The sequence below is a fragment of the Olea europaea genome, chromosome 11, assembly GCF_002742605.1.
Source record: "Olea europaea var. sylvestris chromosome 11, O_europaea_v1, whole genome shotgun sequence".
Taxonomy (NCBI): domain Eukaryota; kingdom Viridiplantae; phylum Streptophyta; class Magnoliopsida; order Lamiales; family Oleaceae; genus Olea; species Olea europaea.
The window spans coordinates 27,046,335-27,061,790 of NC_036247.1; the positions used below are offsets into that span (position 1 = coordinate 27,046,335).

Here is a 15,456-nt window from a genome sequence, read left to right on the forward strand (position 1 = left end):
TTAGAAAAGCACAACAAGAGCACTATACTTTCCATAATTTTGATTTTAAAATTCAAGCATTATTTCTGCAATATGTTACCACCTTAGAAAGAGAGCGGGTATGATTGTGGAGAAATAAAAGATTGATGGTCTACAAAGTGCACAAGTAATTTTGAAAATAGACAATTCTTTTTTATTCATGAAAAATAGAAATAATTAACTTATTTAGCTCTTGTTTGAGCTCCAGCTTTATTCAAAATTTATTTTTTCAAAGCAAATTTGAACCACACATTCTCTCATAAATAATTTTACACATAAATTCAAAATTTCTATATATTTTTTAACCATATATTCTCCTATAACTTCTTTTTAAGCCAAAAATGCTCTGTTTATCTCAAATTACTCTCTTCAAAAATAGATATTGTATAACTTTATATTGATATAAAAGAATATTTTCAAAAAATTCTTTATTTTTAAAGAGCATATTCTATCATTTAAGAGCATATATAAATTTAGATAATTAAAATTTTAAAATACTCCAACAAACTCTTTATATTTAATACTTAATTTTACTATTCTCAAAATTTTTTTTAAATTATTTTTCTCTATAATAAGCCTTCTTTTTTTTATCTTCTTATCAACCACACATTCTCCAATAAAATAATATTATACGTAAACTTAAAAAATTTTCCTTTCTTTTTAGTTACACATTTTTAAAAAATTTATTATTTTTTCATTATAATTTGAAAAAATGGAGCCCAAACAAGGGTTAAATTAAAATATTAATTTTAAAAAACTGTTAAAAGTATGATTTTAAGGATTGACTCTTTTAAAAATAAAATGCTCTCTATAAAGTGTATTAAAATGCTTTAGTTCCAGCCAAAATGACATCCAAACCCTAAAATTCCATTTTAATTAAAGAGTTGACATTGCACCGCCACCTATAAACCACTCAAATATATCTAAGACTAGACCCATCGATGGAACATACAAAAAATTAAATTAAATTAAAGTTTGAATAAGGTTGATTAAACAAAAATTAGCCAAATAAGCTAGGTTGAACCAACCCACAAAGTAATGACTGCATGAATAAATACACATTGATCACTCACATCAATAACCTCCGGTAGCAGCAGCTGACATTGAAGACTGAAGCTGTAGCAGGTGGTGGTAGCAGTCCGCCGCCGTCGGCCGCTGCTCTGGGTTGTGGTCCAAGCACCTGTTCTGCAACTCCCTAAGCAATTTAGGCATGCCCACCAATCCACACGTCTTTACTAGTTGACCTACTCCCCACACGTCCACCTTCACCCCATGCAATCCACGCCCCATCTCCGGCGCGTGCCTTCCAGGCGACGCCCCACCGTGGGGGTACAACTGCGGAGCACCCATCGCCTCGTCAAAGCCCGTAATAAACCATTCATTCTCTCTATCGATTCTTTTCATCACTTTGTCCCAACTCAAGTCCCTGTGCATGAATGAAAGATCATGTAATGCAACCAATGCTTTTGTCACATGCTTTAGAGCCTCAATTAATTGATCACAATTCGCTGGCCTAAATTTGCACCCTCTAGGCTTGAGCACCATTGCCAAATCTTTTTCTGAAGATCGGATAATAAATTCAGCATGTGGGATTCTGTGATCAAGAAAATCATAAATTTCCTTCGCTGCTGCCCATCTTCTTTTGCTTGAGAACAATCTATTCACTGTATTTGGTGTCAATTCCATGATATTCCCATCACCTAAATCGATTCTTTCAAAATCACTATAAGGTACAATCTTATAGCTATTGCCATTGGTAAAGAAATTATAGCATCTATCAGCTAACAATGGCAATAAACCTGCGATTCTCCAGCATGGGACTAGGGCTTTTGTTCTCTCCACAGGTGTAGATAGATCAACTGTGTAAAGATCGGTTCTTATAACGCGATCCTGTGATCGGCTTAGAGCACAAAATGTTACAATGTAGCCAACTGCATAGTAGCCAAGAATATAAGGAAGATCCATATAGGTCCACAAAAGCTTGTCAACGATGGAATTGGAGGGATCAAGGTGGCCTTCCCTTAATTGATCAGTTTCTTCTCCTCTCCACAAGCAGAAATTTCTTATGAAACCAGTTACATTAGGCCATTGATCTTTTACAGTTTCTGCTAATGAAGATGAAGATTTTCGGACGAAAACCATTTCGATGGAACAGAATTTGGAAATGATCCTATTCATGCAATCATCCCATTGACCAATGAATGAATCTCTACTAGTAGAAGTTGCACCAGTAAGACTAGGGTTTGGTCGCATAATTGGGCTCAAAATGTCGTATGTTATTGCTCTACAGTCTAATAGTTCTGTAGAGGTAGTAAAGAATAGTTCTTTCCCTTGCGGCAAATCTCTGTACACATCTTTTCGAACCGGAAACCGAAGCTCCTCTGGTGGCGGCTCTTGCAAGTGCCACGAGAGTTCAAACAAGCTCGGTAGCATCGTAGGCGGGACTTGCAGGCACCCCACGTAGTACTCCGACGGATCTTGAAATTCCAATGGAGAAATAGCTACACCAAGATGATTTTAATTGAAAGTATGCATTAGAAATGGACAATTACTAAACAAAAACTTTGATGCAAATGCATTAATCAGGATGCAGTTGTCAATAAATTGATAATTAATGTACGTATGTTTAAAGAATAGGAAAACCCCGCCACCCCCACACACAGAGGATTTAAAATATAAATAATTTGAATCAAAGACTTGTATATTTTAATAATTTGAATCAAAGACTTGTACGACAGAAGATGACTTTTATATAGAGTGATATGTGTATATACAGTAGTCTTACATAGGAAATGGACTTACATCTAACAGGGAGCTCTGTGGAACGAAGCTTAGATCTTTCATTGAAACCTAGGATAAAAATGTAAGTAGTTACATAAAAAACAAAAGTAGTACACAGTTAAGAATTCGAATATCGAAGAAAAAAGATTATACCACAAGGAACAGGAGCTAAGGAAGATTTTCTTCTGCCAAAGACTTTGACTTGCTGTCCAGAAACGAATCTATCCACAGAAAAGCCTTTGAGAGGTCCATCTTCAAAGGCTTCCATGGAACAAACCACCATAGAATCATCCAAAAATGTCAGTTCATCTGCGTTCAAAAAACTTGAACCTTGAAGCTTAACCCTACCCATATTACTATGTTCACCTTCTTCACCCCAAAGGTTTACTGATTCTTCCCATAACATTCTTATTTTGCCGATTCTGCGAGGCTCCTTGGATGAGGTTGAGAATGAGGATGCACCTGCAATTTCTAATGAAGAGCTCTCTAACCCTAATAAACTTCCTCTTATTCCATGATGAAATTGCTGCTCTCCTACTCCACTTGTCACTACCAGCTGCTTTGTTCTTGCTGCAACAAAAAAGTGTACTAAGAAAGTGTCATTTTTAAATAGAGAGATAAGTTGTGAAAGATTATGGGCTCTTTATACGTTGCTTAAAGAAGTTAAAGCAAAAGAAAAATCCTAATGCATTGTTATGGGAAAAATCGTACCAGAGAGTGGGTCATCATCTCTCAATGTAGACTGTTGTTGAGGCAAAGACTTGTGGCTGGTGGTAAAGGGTAACCGGATGTCATCGCCGCCGGGAATAACTGCTGCGCCACCTCTAGTTTGTGGAGTTCTCATTCTTGGTCCCATGAACTGAGCCAACTCTTCAAATACTTCTTCATCAAATGAAGCAGGCAATCTATGAAGTTTCCTCTCGTAGGGGGAAAGTCTAAAATAACTTTTACCCACTTCTCGCTCACCACCCCTCTCCCATTCATAAACCTTCCTAAATTCACCCAACATGTTGTCCCATTTTGTACCGGCAGTCTTGGCATCTCTATTCACCCCATGCCTATTCAAAAATTCAGCAACCTCTTTATCTTTATCGGCCCGTGTTTTCCCCCTTCCCGTCACCGCTGCCATGTCACCTACAGAGGCTGCAGCACCCTCTACCGAAGAGCCTGAACCTTCGGATCCGCCTTGATACTGAACCCTCCAAGCCCTCGCCAACCACAGCATTTCATTAGGCTTCCAAACTGGGCTAACATACTTGCCCTTTCTGAACTGTTGCCGAATTACTTGTTCATCCGGAGGCTTGCTGGTTTCCTGGCCGGAGGCGGTAAACCGATGAGGAGAATGAGGAGGAGATGACGTCGTGTCTGATGATGAAGCAGTAGTGTTCGGAGGCTGAGGTGGTGGTCGATTTGCGGCGGCGGTGGCAGGTGTGGGTCCTGAAGGAGAAGGGCTTGATTCGGTGCTCAATATATTCACCTGGCTTTGCTTTTGCTGAGATGGAGATGGTAATAATTTCCATTGACCTGTTGTGTATCTTGGTCTCTTTGGATTGAAAGCTTCAAATTGCTGCTGTTGTTCAAGTGAAACCGGAGTTCCACCACTTGGGATGTACAAAGTCGGAGGAATAAACGTAGCGCCACCAGAAACTACCATTCCCGGTGGCTGCTGGTGACTTTGTGGTGGCGGTGTGGTGGTTTCTATTGGTTCTTGATCTGGGTCATTCGGAGAAGTCGATAAATGCTGTTGTTTCTTGGTAGTTTCTCCTTTATTGTCATCCATTTTCCTCTAAAGAGAGACCCAACAAAAACCCTCTAGATAAACCTAAAACTAGAAGCTGAAAGAACAAGAGAGATCACCATTACTGTGGAACAATAACGCCATAAATAATAAGTTGCAATTTTTCTGTGTTTGTTTCTTCTTTAAAGAGTCTCTGCAATTTGGCTAGCTAGGATTCTGAATTCAGAATGCTTTTGGACCTAGTTTTCCACGGGGTCATCAAAAGGGAAAGTTGATGGAAAGAAAAGTGATTGTTAAACATTTATTTGAAGCAGCAGAAAAAAGTCGAAATTGTGGAACCTGCTATGAATAAGACATTTCAATTACAGCTTAGTAACCCTTTTTTTCCCTTATTTCTTTGGTTTGATTACTTGCAAAATTTGTTGTGCATTGTATTAAGAGAGATAGAGACAAGAAAGAAGAAAAGTACAGCGTGGGAAGTTTGATTAGGGTGTAATATAATGATTGTTCTGCAAAACCACTGTCAAAACGCGGCTCCAAAAGATTTAACATTCTTTAGTTTCATAAAAAGTAATTAATGGTTTTGTTTTGTATAAACATTAGACAGCAGAGCTTCCGCTTCTCGCGAGAGAGAGCACACTGTCGAGGGGATGATAGAGACTGCTCGTATTTATGCACCCATAACTTGCTGGCTACGTATATTTTTGTGGGATTTCCCATTTTCTCTGTGTAGTGGGGTGGGGTGTTGGACGTCTTGCAGGCTGAGAATCGTCGCATTTGGCTATTCGGAAGTATATTCTCTTGCAACATTGAACTCCAGAAAATTTTGAAAATTTTTTGGTTTGTGTTTTTATTGATCTTGAAAAAAATTGTGATTATATGAAAATGACAAGTATAGAAGTCGAGATTTTATTATCACTATAGCCATAAAAGTTGTGCCTTAAGTCCCCATACATACCTTCGCAGACTAAACTGCTATATTGTTGGGATTAAGCCTCCGTTTGGCCCTCATTATTTGACATTTTAATTTTTGAAATAATATTTTTTTGGAGAGTGAGTGATTGAAAAAGAAAAAAATTCGATTTACGTGTAATATTATTTATTGGTGAAATTATGGTTGAAAAGAAGAGAAACAATAATGTAATAAAATTTAAATACGAGCCAAATAAGGGCTAAATTTTAAGTAAATTTTGATAAAAGTAGAACCATGCTATAATGTTAGAATAATTGACATAATGTTATATGAAACTCTATCATTGACGAGTTAAAATACAATCATCTTTTCCATCAAATCACCTCTCGCCATAGAGGATTCTGATTGTTTTAGGCATTATTCTTCTAACAAAGTGGTTTAACCCATATAGATATAACAAAATGTGTGATTAGAAAATTGTGAATCTCATAAAATATGTGATCATAATTAATTGTCAGCGTTGATTTAAATTAAAATTTAGATTTTATTCCTTACCAATTAGGGGCAAAATCTTTTATAGCATAACGAATTTGCAAGTTAAGGTTGTATCCTTTGAAGTTCCAGCTCTACATAAGCAAATAAATAAGAGGTTAGCTTGGTCAACCAAGTCGATGGGAGTTAGGATAAAAATAAAGAGATTTCAATTTCTAGTGCACATGAGAGACATGTTGGACGTACTTTTATAGCGTTATTGAAGTTGGTTGACCATGGATTTGATCCTAAAGAGAAAATGCACTAAATTTTGGTTCAATAGTTTCTAACAATAAGGGATTGGGGGCACCACGTGAGCCTGTTTGGGAGTGATTTTGAGAATTGACTTTTTGATCGTTAGGAGAAAAGTGACGTCCAACTGTGAGATAAGAAGTCAAATATGACGGCTGAAATAGTAAAATAACGGTCAAAAAATCAATTTTTTGGATCAAAAAATGGGGTCCAAACAGGCCCCATTTCTAAGTGAACGCAAGGGATATATCATATATGCTGGGATGCTTTTGAATGAGTTCATGAAGATTGTGATGAAGCTATGTATTTTTTCAAACTTAGACTACTATAATAAGTGCTTATAAGCCTAGGTTCTAAAGAATATGAGGTTAATAGTGTGTAAACGTTATGGATCATATATAATGTATGGATAAAAATAGTGTTTGATTAACTTATAAATACTGACAAGCATCCAAACGTACACTAAATTTATAAAATCTCCTTCAAGTAATGAATTTGAAAGTCATCATGTGAGAGGGAAATATCATATGCTGATAAGAATTATGACCAAAATGAATGAAGTGTAATTTTTTTTTTTTTCAATAATTCTGCAAGTACAGGAATTTTACACAGAAGTTGTACAAGATTTTGAAAAGTATGACCTGTCAATTCTTTAACCAAGGCATATAAAAAACAAAATGAATTAGGATTATGTCATATCATTTGTTTTGAATTCCCGTACAGCTCCTATGAAGAATTTCCTGTACGTACAGTAGGATTCTATTTTTTTACACCTTTAATTATCGGTCAGGTCGAGTCATCTGCAAATGCATCTATAAGCCTACTCCTTGTAATTCTTACATCTAATTGTCGATAATCACTCCCCACCTCCCTCTCCCTCCTTGCAATGGTTGGATTGACACCGATTCACTGTACTAGGTAGGTTCCAAGTTCTCAAACAGGGACTGTGATCAAGGGAAAACTCCATGAGTCCTCTCGAATGGGTTTCTAGACATGAAAATGATTATATTGGTGGATTTGACCTCTGGTTTCGACGAAGGTGGAAGTGGAATTGAAGGGTGTCTTTAGTTTCCGTTTATCCGTCGATTGTAAATAGAGAGAGACATAGCTTCTTCTTTCTTTTTCTTTCTTTCTTTTTTTTTTTTCCCTTTTAATTAACACTTGATATTTGTTAAAAATTCTTAATAACCTGATTTACTGTAATCAAATTTTAAATCCATGGTTTTGGGTAATTTTCACTTAATTGAAAGTTAGGACAAGAAATACTTTAAAACCCCACACGGGACTCCCCCAAATGAATTACAAAGTGGCCTAGGAACTGAAGATTCAGCCACAGCTCAATTAGTGTAGTGAGTATTTCCAACACAAGCCTCTGTTTGGCTACCATAATTTCACATTATAATTTTATTTTTTTATTATTTTCAACTATATAATTTTTCATAAAATAATATTACATATAAACTAAATTTTTTTTTATTTTTTTAATTACACATTCTCTAAAAAATACTATTTCAAAAATTATAATACCAAATAATTGGACCGAACGACTTGTTAATCTTTCTTTGAATCAAATGAATTCTACTCTAGTACTATGAATCGAGTTATGCTACAATTATATAAGGGGTAGACAAACTTGGATGACAAAATCACATCTACAACAATTATTTCAAAAACAGATTTTTAAATCAATTAAAATCAATGGCATGGATTTTGTCAACACACTTTATAACTCAATTTTTGTAATCCAACTTTGTACAAGTAATTTTATCGAAATGGTAATTCTCCTTCGTACGCCACCATGTACGCGATTAGTTCTACAAATATTTTTTTTATGTGCGATTTCTTGAACTTTGCACGAGATTTACGAACAATTATTATCTATGGATTTTTATTCGTTTGCTGCACAGCTCACTCTATAAATAATTGATGGTGCAGTACAAGCAAGCACTCAACGTTCTTTCTGGCTAAATTAATTGTAACTTCTCAGAAGTAGGCCCCATCTTGAATTGGACCCAACAGCCAAGGTGGCCCTACGGTTACATTCTTCAATACTCCCCACCTATGCCGAATTCTTGAGACCTGTTAACTTGCATATGGGTTGTTTAATGTTGTAGGCCGAGGTCTTGATTGGGAGCGATTTTGAGAATTGAATTTTTGATCGTTAAGAGAAAAGTGAGAGCTACCTGTGAAAGAATAAGTCAAATTTTACGACTGAAATAGTAAAATAACGATAAAAAAATCAATTTTTTGAGGTGAAAAATCTCTCCCAAACACCCTCCGAATAAGCCAATAAGTTATTTGCAATGAATTGGGGATATATTTCAAATGAGCAGTCCCCAAAGCTAAATTTTTTAGTGAATTTTTCTTCTCTTTTCACTTTTCCTTCTGGTTAGGTTGGACCTTTTCTCTTAGACCCTGTTTGATTCCCATAAACTTAAGAATGAGAATGAAAAATATAGTTGTTATGAGACTCACACAATGGCTTGATGTCATGGATAACAGTCATATTTTTCATTTCTATGGCCAAAGAATGGGAATCAAACGAGAACTTAAACACCGTTTGTTGTCTTGATATTTTCAAAATTTACTTATAAGTTAAACCACTGCTACTTAAAACTAATTATAAGGCTGGACTCTATATGGATCTACATATAATTAGGTCAAACTTATAATTGCTCCTTTTCACGTACTTTTTCAAAATTTACTTATACGTTGAACAATTGCAACTTAAAACTGATTTGTATAACTCTATTTATTAATAAGTTAACTACTTTATTAGTTATTTATTGATATACTTTAGAAAAATTAACTATTGTGGAATGTTTGGCTGTTTATAAGTACAGTTTAATCCAAATATACATCTTTAAAAATCACTGCACCTGTAATTAAAACTTAAATATCACTTATAAGTAAAAAAGAAAAGAAAAAAAAATTGGAGCCAAGACAAATGATCTCTAGTTGTAGTGGATGACGACGAAATACATGTTAGCAGCTACTTTGGGTGATCTAGGTGCAGTGTGGATCATTCGGCAGGCCACCGTAGAGGGGATAACAAAGTAGTCGTGGTATTGATTATTTTACACATTATACAAAACATATTAATAAGTTATTGAGAAATGGTTTAGTCCTCTCTAAAGCATCAAGCAAGCTTTCAAAAGAAATAGAATAATGGAAATGGGGAAAATCAAGGCCTTTTGACATGGATTTTACTTGTATTACAGAATAAAACCTGTCCCATCTATTTTTATTTTTTTTTCATATGGATGTGATTAAATAAGTACAGGTAATGTCACGTTCTAACAAATTGCAAGAACTTAATTCGATTAGGCGAAACCTTTCCTTAGAACCCGGAATATCATTGCCAAAATTCTGTTGAATAAAGCAATAAATCAATCAAAAGATTGGCAGATGTCTTATGGACATATTAAATCACTATTACTTGCTTAGCACATGACAAACAAAATCACATACAAGTTCCAAGTCTTCCCATCTCATGCACATAATTTACACAAAAACGTTTAACTTCATCTATTCTTTTTCGGTGTTTGGTTGCTATGATTAAATTTCATACTTGGAAAAACAATCAAAATCTCCAACTAGTGGTGAATCTGAATTCAAACGTGAGAGAAAGAGATACTTCACTCGATGTATGACAACGAGGAGTATGACTGAGCAAATGCAAAGTAGTTGTTTTTAGGTCTCACAATTGTACTCCCTTCATCTGAAGGAGGAAAATTTAGCCCTTGTTTGAGGCCCATTTTGGAGGAAAGATTGTATTTTGAATACTAGATTGATAAAGAATGTGTGATAAATAATTCAGAAAAAAATTTGAATTTACGTGTAATATTATTTTATTGAAGAAACATGTGGTTGAAATTGAATTGCGAAAAAAATGAATTTTTAGAAATAAGAATGGGGCTCAAACAAGGGTTAAGTCTATTACTATTCTTTTGCACATTTAGGTGGAGTTTAGGTCAAGACCCATTCCAAGAATGTACTAGGTTTTATTTACATTATAAATAAAACATGACAAGTATAATGGTTTACTTTAAAAAAAAAGATACCATTTAATGATGGGCGCGTATGTGCGTGCGTGACTTTTGAATTGGTTTACCTTAGCTTGATAGCCTGATTTAATTCAAACAAAAATATAGCTATTTATGATAATTTCTCACCCACAAAAATGAATGAAATTTATGAATGCTATTCATAGGCACAATTCACAGGAAATAGCATGAAAGATCATAGGCCTGTGATCTCCCGTGATGAATAGCTTCAATTGGTTTCTCTCTCTTTTACAGAGTGGGCATTGCATCTGTTGTAAAGCCTGCAATGCATATTGGACCATAAACAATGAAATGAATACACCCAACACACTTTATTTTTCTCATCTTCTGTATTATATATATTTATATATCTATGTAGGGTCCCCAAACCGTTAGCAAATGGAGAAGGGGACACAGAATGACAAGTAAATGCCATCTGAATTCTGAATATATACTGTATACACACACACCTCGATCTAACTCTCTCCGGGCTCTACTTGAGTCCCTACTCGTCATAGGCCGGCGAAAGTATCCTTTTTACATTTGTATAGGTTTGACAGTAGTCTGCATATCGTGTCCTCTCTCTCTCTCTCTCTACATATATACTCGTATATTTGCATATGTGTATAGATATACACGCACACAAATGCAAAAACTTTTATGGGATACAGATGGAAAGATGCTTAGGTACAGCATGCATGCATACTTTTGAATGCCTTTTTTTTTTTTTTTTTTTTTTTTTTTTTTTGTATGTTGATGATACTCCCTCCCTTAAGGGGTCTGAACCATGTGCCAATGGGAGCATGCAGAATTTTGTTAATTATGTTTTTCTTGGCAGGAAACGAGCTTCTTAATAGAGAAGATTTTTATTTTCTTGACCCCATATAGTATTATAAATTTTAGGATAATTTTAAGTGTACATAATTTTATTTACCAAATAGTTTACCTACTCTCACAAACACGTTGACCTCGCGTGAATAAAATAATCCCAACATGTGATCTCCACAGCCCTATTGTAAGTGTATGTAAAGCATTAGGTAAAAAAAATTAGGTATATCTAGCATAATCCAATTCATTATTCATCAGATCACTAACTTTTTTAAATAATGTTAATGTAATTGATATTTCTATTTACTTCTTAAATTGATAATTCATGATAATTGACTTTGTGTTTATATTATTATTATTATTGTTCTATATGTCTAAATAAATTAATTTAAAAAAGATAAGAAGCTTCAAGCTTGTAAATTTTGTAACTATTATCTTGTGTAATATTTCATTAGTGGTGATTATCATTATTATTTACATTACCAAAGGTTAAATTATGCACACGTGTTTAAATAGCCTCAGATGAGTTAAACGGCTTTTCAGTATTTCATTGTCTCATTTATTTTGAAAGCAAACTGTCCTCAAGATTTGGAAGCATTTTAATATTGTAATGCAACATGAATGACTTTTTGACCACGAGATTAATCGCACGTTTTTCTTAGTAAATTTGAAAATATTGTATAACATTGGCCCAAGTACTTTGACTTTACGAATTTTTGACTACCAAAAGCTCAAACTTTTTTTATTCGTTTTTTTTTTCTTTATTCTATGTCGCCAAATACATTTTTATAATTATTTCTTCGTTTCTTATCTTCTTGTCCCTCTCTCATTTTCACGTATTTTCTTCATCACTCAGCTGTTATGTTTACAACTTTATCTTCAAGAAACTAAGAAGATTTTAGCATAGCAGTCTAAAGTTAAAATTAACTAGAGACGGGTAGCTATCTAAGCAAGATTATGGACACATAACCTCGATAAAAAGTGACTCGAAACACATTTTACTTCCTCTAATAAAGCTACAAGAGCATAAGATACAAAACTAATTCAGATGTTACGGACTAAATCGCCTTAAACGAATCACATTCAACAACGGAAACACGGAGTTCATTTGATTTGGCAAAGTGCAGCCCTGTCGCGTGACTAGATCTTCAGCCGCTTCATTATAGTTAGCGTTGGCGTTTTTGCTGATTTTGCAGGAAGATTTTACTTAATACTATAAACAGCCAAAACCAATAGCAGCATATAAGCGGAAAACTAAAGACTAATAAAATGATTAAAAAATAAATAAAGATTTAGAATTAAGCAAGAAAATAAAAACCCTTCTATTGCTAGAAGCCTCAATTGCATCATCTTTACAATACCTGGCAATATCAAGAAGTATTCGATAAACACATCCAAGAAACATTTCACACTGAAACGAAGTTTTGGAAGGCCTGCAGCTTTGATTCTGTAGTTCATATGAAATCTTCCAAAAAGAGTAAATCACTTGAAATTTATCTGAGTGCTAATCATGTAACTCAGTTTTTGTTGCAGCATATGAAGATTGACAGTGGGAACGACCTACGAAATTAAATAGGGAAAATGAAACACATTCAAATTGGTTGTGTACTTCATAGCATATTTGGTACATTATATTGGATAATGAAAAGATTTTCGCAAGACTTTCTTAATCATATCCCATCAAGTCCAGCCAAGCATGCTAAGCTAGATTGGACAGGACTAGACAGAAACTGGCAAATTTTTGGCGTCTTTATTTCTTGCTCATATCCAGTCTCATCCAATCCAAGGTACCAAACATGCCTCAAAATCCATACTATTTGGTATATAACTAAAATAAACAAGTTTTATTTGATAATCAGACCTCAGAATGGATCGTGTAATATAATTTTCCATCAATTCTGGTGCAAAAACAATTAATGATATTAAGGCCTTCTTCAAGCAGTATTTCAAGAACCCTTGATAGGGGAAGCCCTTCTGCTGTGAATTCACCACTGATCAAAACTTCAATATGAACAGCACATGATTTGACCGTGACAGAAAATTTTCCATTTTTGAAGTCCGGATCATTCGAGGGGACCAAGTTCTTGAGTTTATCCCTCTTGAATTCCAATTCTCTACTATTATTCTGAAGGTATTTTACATAGTTAGCAGCCTCATGAATATGATCAGATATTGAACGCTTACCCTAGGAAAAAAAAATTTAAAACCCTAAAATTAACTTAAAACCTAAAAAGTTGATACGATGATGGTATGAATACAATATTTCAAAAATGAAAAACAAAAATAATTTCTTTACCTTGAGAAGTTCATGAGGAATTACTGAACGCAAAGACTCATAAAGCTTGGCCATTTCTTGCCTCCTTTGCCTTTCAAAATCTCTGTGCACGATTTTTTTCTGCAGGTTACTATTTTCCATCGATGTTGACGCTTTCTGCTGCTTTTTTCCCTTATTATTAATGTTTAAGGGAGAATGATCAGTTACTTGATTTTGTGGGATTGTGAATTCCAGGATCGTAGTAGAAAAACTTGTACTTTTAGGCAAAAATCCATCTTGTTGCTGTAAAGGAAATAATGAACAGAAATCATCCATCTTTAAACAAAAATTTTTGTATAGTATTATTGAATGTGAATGGATATGGAAGAGGATATGCTTTTCAAGGTTTGAGATCTTAAATGGGTATTAAAAACTACAGATTCTTGCAATGATATACACAAAGCAATCTGGAATTGGTCACACTGTTGATTTGGCGACTGTGTAGAAAATGCAATTCCAGCAGGCTAATTTCACACTTGTGGACCAACATGTTACCTATTGATTATAGTAATAATATTTATTATAATATATGAAAACCTAATAATTCGAGACAGTGTGACCCAAATGGTTTAATTAGTAATTAAAACTGTCTGATTTCATGTCATGTTGGAGTATCGTAGTTATCTTGAAATTTAATATTTAACCAAAAACTAGGGTCCCGTTTGATTTAGTGTTTTTTTTTAAATAAAATAAAATTAAATTAAATTGATAAAAATGAAAGCAAACAATTAGTTTTAGCCAAATATTTTATTTGATCAATAATTTTTTATAAACTTTTCAACTATACGTTTTATTGACTTTTATCAAAATCTACTAAAAATATGATTTTTAACAAAATCAAACAAGATAATATTATTTATCTCTATTAAGAATATTGTTATATATCTCCATTATAGATCAACACTATATGATGTTGCATTATAGATTTAATCGATTTTTGATAGATCCATTTTTATTAAAGTTATTTTAACATCATGGTGTCACACGCTAGGGGCCGTTTGAGCTCCATTATTTGTAGATTATAATGAGATGAATAGTATTTTTTTGAAAAAAATAGTGGTTGAAATTTTTTTGATTTATGTGTAATATTATTTTATTGAAAATTGTGTGGTTAAAAGTAGGAGAGAGAGAAATTTAATTTAATGTAATGAGAAGTAATGAGAAATTTAATTTAATTTAGGTGTAATATCATTACTTCTACTTATAAATAATAATTTACTAATATTTGAATATTAGAATGTCGTATCCTCTTAGAAGTATTTCAATGTTCCATTCACGATATTCTTTTGTTTGCCACAAATTGAAAGTTTTTCTACCAGATTAAGCTCAAAATTAACTCAATTTGTTTTTTTTTTTGTTTTTTGTTTTTTTTGTTTAAGAATATCCTTTTATTTGTAGCAGTTGGCTAAGTACAGGATCTCTTTTTGTGATCTTTAAGATTGTATTTATTAAATAAATAAAAGTGCGTGATTTTATAATTTCGCAGTAGCTTCCTTGTAATCTTTGACCTGCCAAACCAGATTTTAAAACAATTTTTTAATGGGATAATTAATTGTAGTGGAGTCCCCCAACTATTTTATTGGTAATGAGGTATCAAAATTTCAATTTTGTCCATTAAAAATTTGATGGTAAAATAGCTAACATAAATAGATTTAATGAAAATATTAATTAAAAAAAAAAGTAAAAAAAGAAAAAGTAGAAAATAGAAATTTGAGCCACTCGTCGTTTTCTTTTCCCCACGAAAATTATTTTTCTTTTCTGGCGATAAAACATGGGTGAGGACCTTTTCGTACAAATTTATAGTTCTCATTAACATAATGAAACTCTTAAATTTCAATTATTGTTGAATATAAGATATAATATACTATAGTTTTATAATGTTCGTTAATATAATGAAACTCTTAAATATCAGGTATTGTTGATTATAAGATAAAATAATTCAAATAAATAATACGATTATTACAGGAAAAAAAATTGTTTCAATGAAATAATTAGGAATGTTACTCGCTAGATCTCTTATTATGGATGAAAGAAC

At 33.5% G+C, this 15,456-nt stretch overlaps 2 protein-coding genes across 4 annotated transcripts; both read right to left on the reverse strand.

The window, feature by feature from the left end:
• Positions 1-1,066: 1,066 nt before the first annotated feature.
• On the reverse strand, positions 1,067-4,874 carry LOC111403909. Its single transcript, XM_023032566.1, has 4 exons — positions 3,511-4,874; positions 2,953-3,369; positions 2,821-2,868; positions 1,067-2,519 (listed from the first exon to the last, which is right to left on the reverse strand). Exons 1-4 carry the CDS (start codon positions 4,577-4,579, stop codon positions 1,093-1,095), a joined length of 2,961 nt encoding a protein of 986 aa, XP_022888334.1. The 5' UTR covers positions 4,580-4,874; the 3' UTR covers positions 1,067-1,092.
• A 7,204-nt stretch (positions 4,875-12,078) lies between these two features.
• On the reverse strand, positions 12,079-13,835 carry LOC111403910 (transcription factor bHLH36-like). 3 transcript variants are annotated; one of them, XR_002704588.1, is made up of 4 exons: positions 13,404-13,833; positions 12,969-13,292; positions 12,469-12,667; positions 12,079-12,320 (listed from the first exon to the last, which is right to left on the reverse strand). XR_002704588.1 is itself a non-coding variant. In XM_023032568.1 (3 exons), exons 1-3 carry the CDS (start codon positions 13,695-13,697, stop codon positions 12,590-12,592), a joined length of 636 nt encoding a protein of 211 aa, XP_022888336.1. In that variant the 5' UTR covers positions 13,698-13,835; the 3' UTR covers positions 12,079-12,589. The 3 variants fall into 3 exon arrangements, 2 of the variants coding, with proteins under 2 accessions (XP_022888336.1, XP_022888335.1); XM_023032568.1 differs by having other exon boundaries at positions 12,079-12,667; positions 12,969-13,232; positions 13,404-13,835; XM_023032567.1 differs by having other exon boundaries at positions 12,079-12,667.
• Positions 13,836-15,456: the final 1,621 nt, after the last annotated feature.

Excerpts from the sequence above, each read along its gene's own strand:
- LOC111403909 (XM_023032566.1), bottom strand. The coding sequence starts at position 4,579 with ATGGATGACAATAAAGGAGAAACTACCAAGAAACAACAGCATTTATCG. Across the intron at positions 3,370-3,510 it reads AGATGATGACCCACTCTCTG|CAAGAACAAAGCAGCTGGTA; the intron begins GTACGATTTTTC and ends TTTTTGTTGCAG. Across the intron at positions 2,520-2,820 it reads CACAGAGCTCCCTGTTAGAT|CTATTTCTCCATTGGAATTT; the intron begins GTAAGTCCATTT and ends ATCTTGGTGTAG.
- LOC111403910 (XM_023032567.1), bottom strand. The coding sequence starts at position 13,697 with ATGGATGATTTCTGTTCATTATTTCCTTTACAGCAACAAGATGGATTT. Across the intron at positions 13,293-13,403 it reads TTCCTCATGAACTTCTCAAG|GGTAAGCGTTCAATATCTGA; the intron begins GTAAAGAAATTA and ends TTTTTTTCCTAG. Across the intron at positions 12,668-12,968 it reads ATTACACGATCCATTCTGAG|GTCGTTCCCACTGTCAATCT; the intron begins GTCTGATTATCA and ends TTAATTTCGTAG.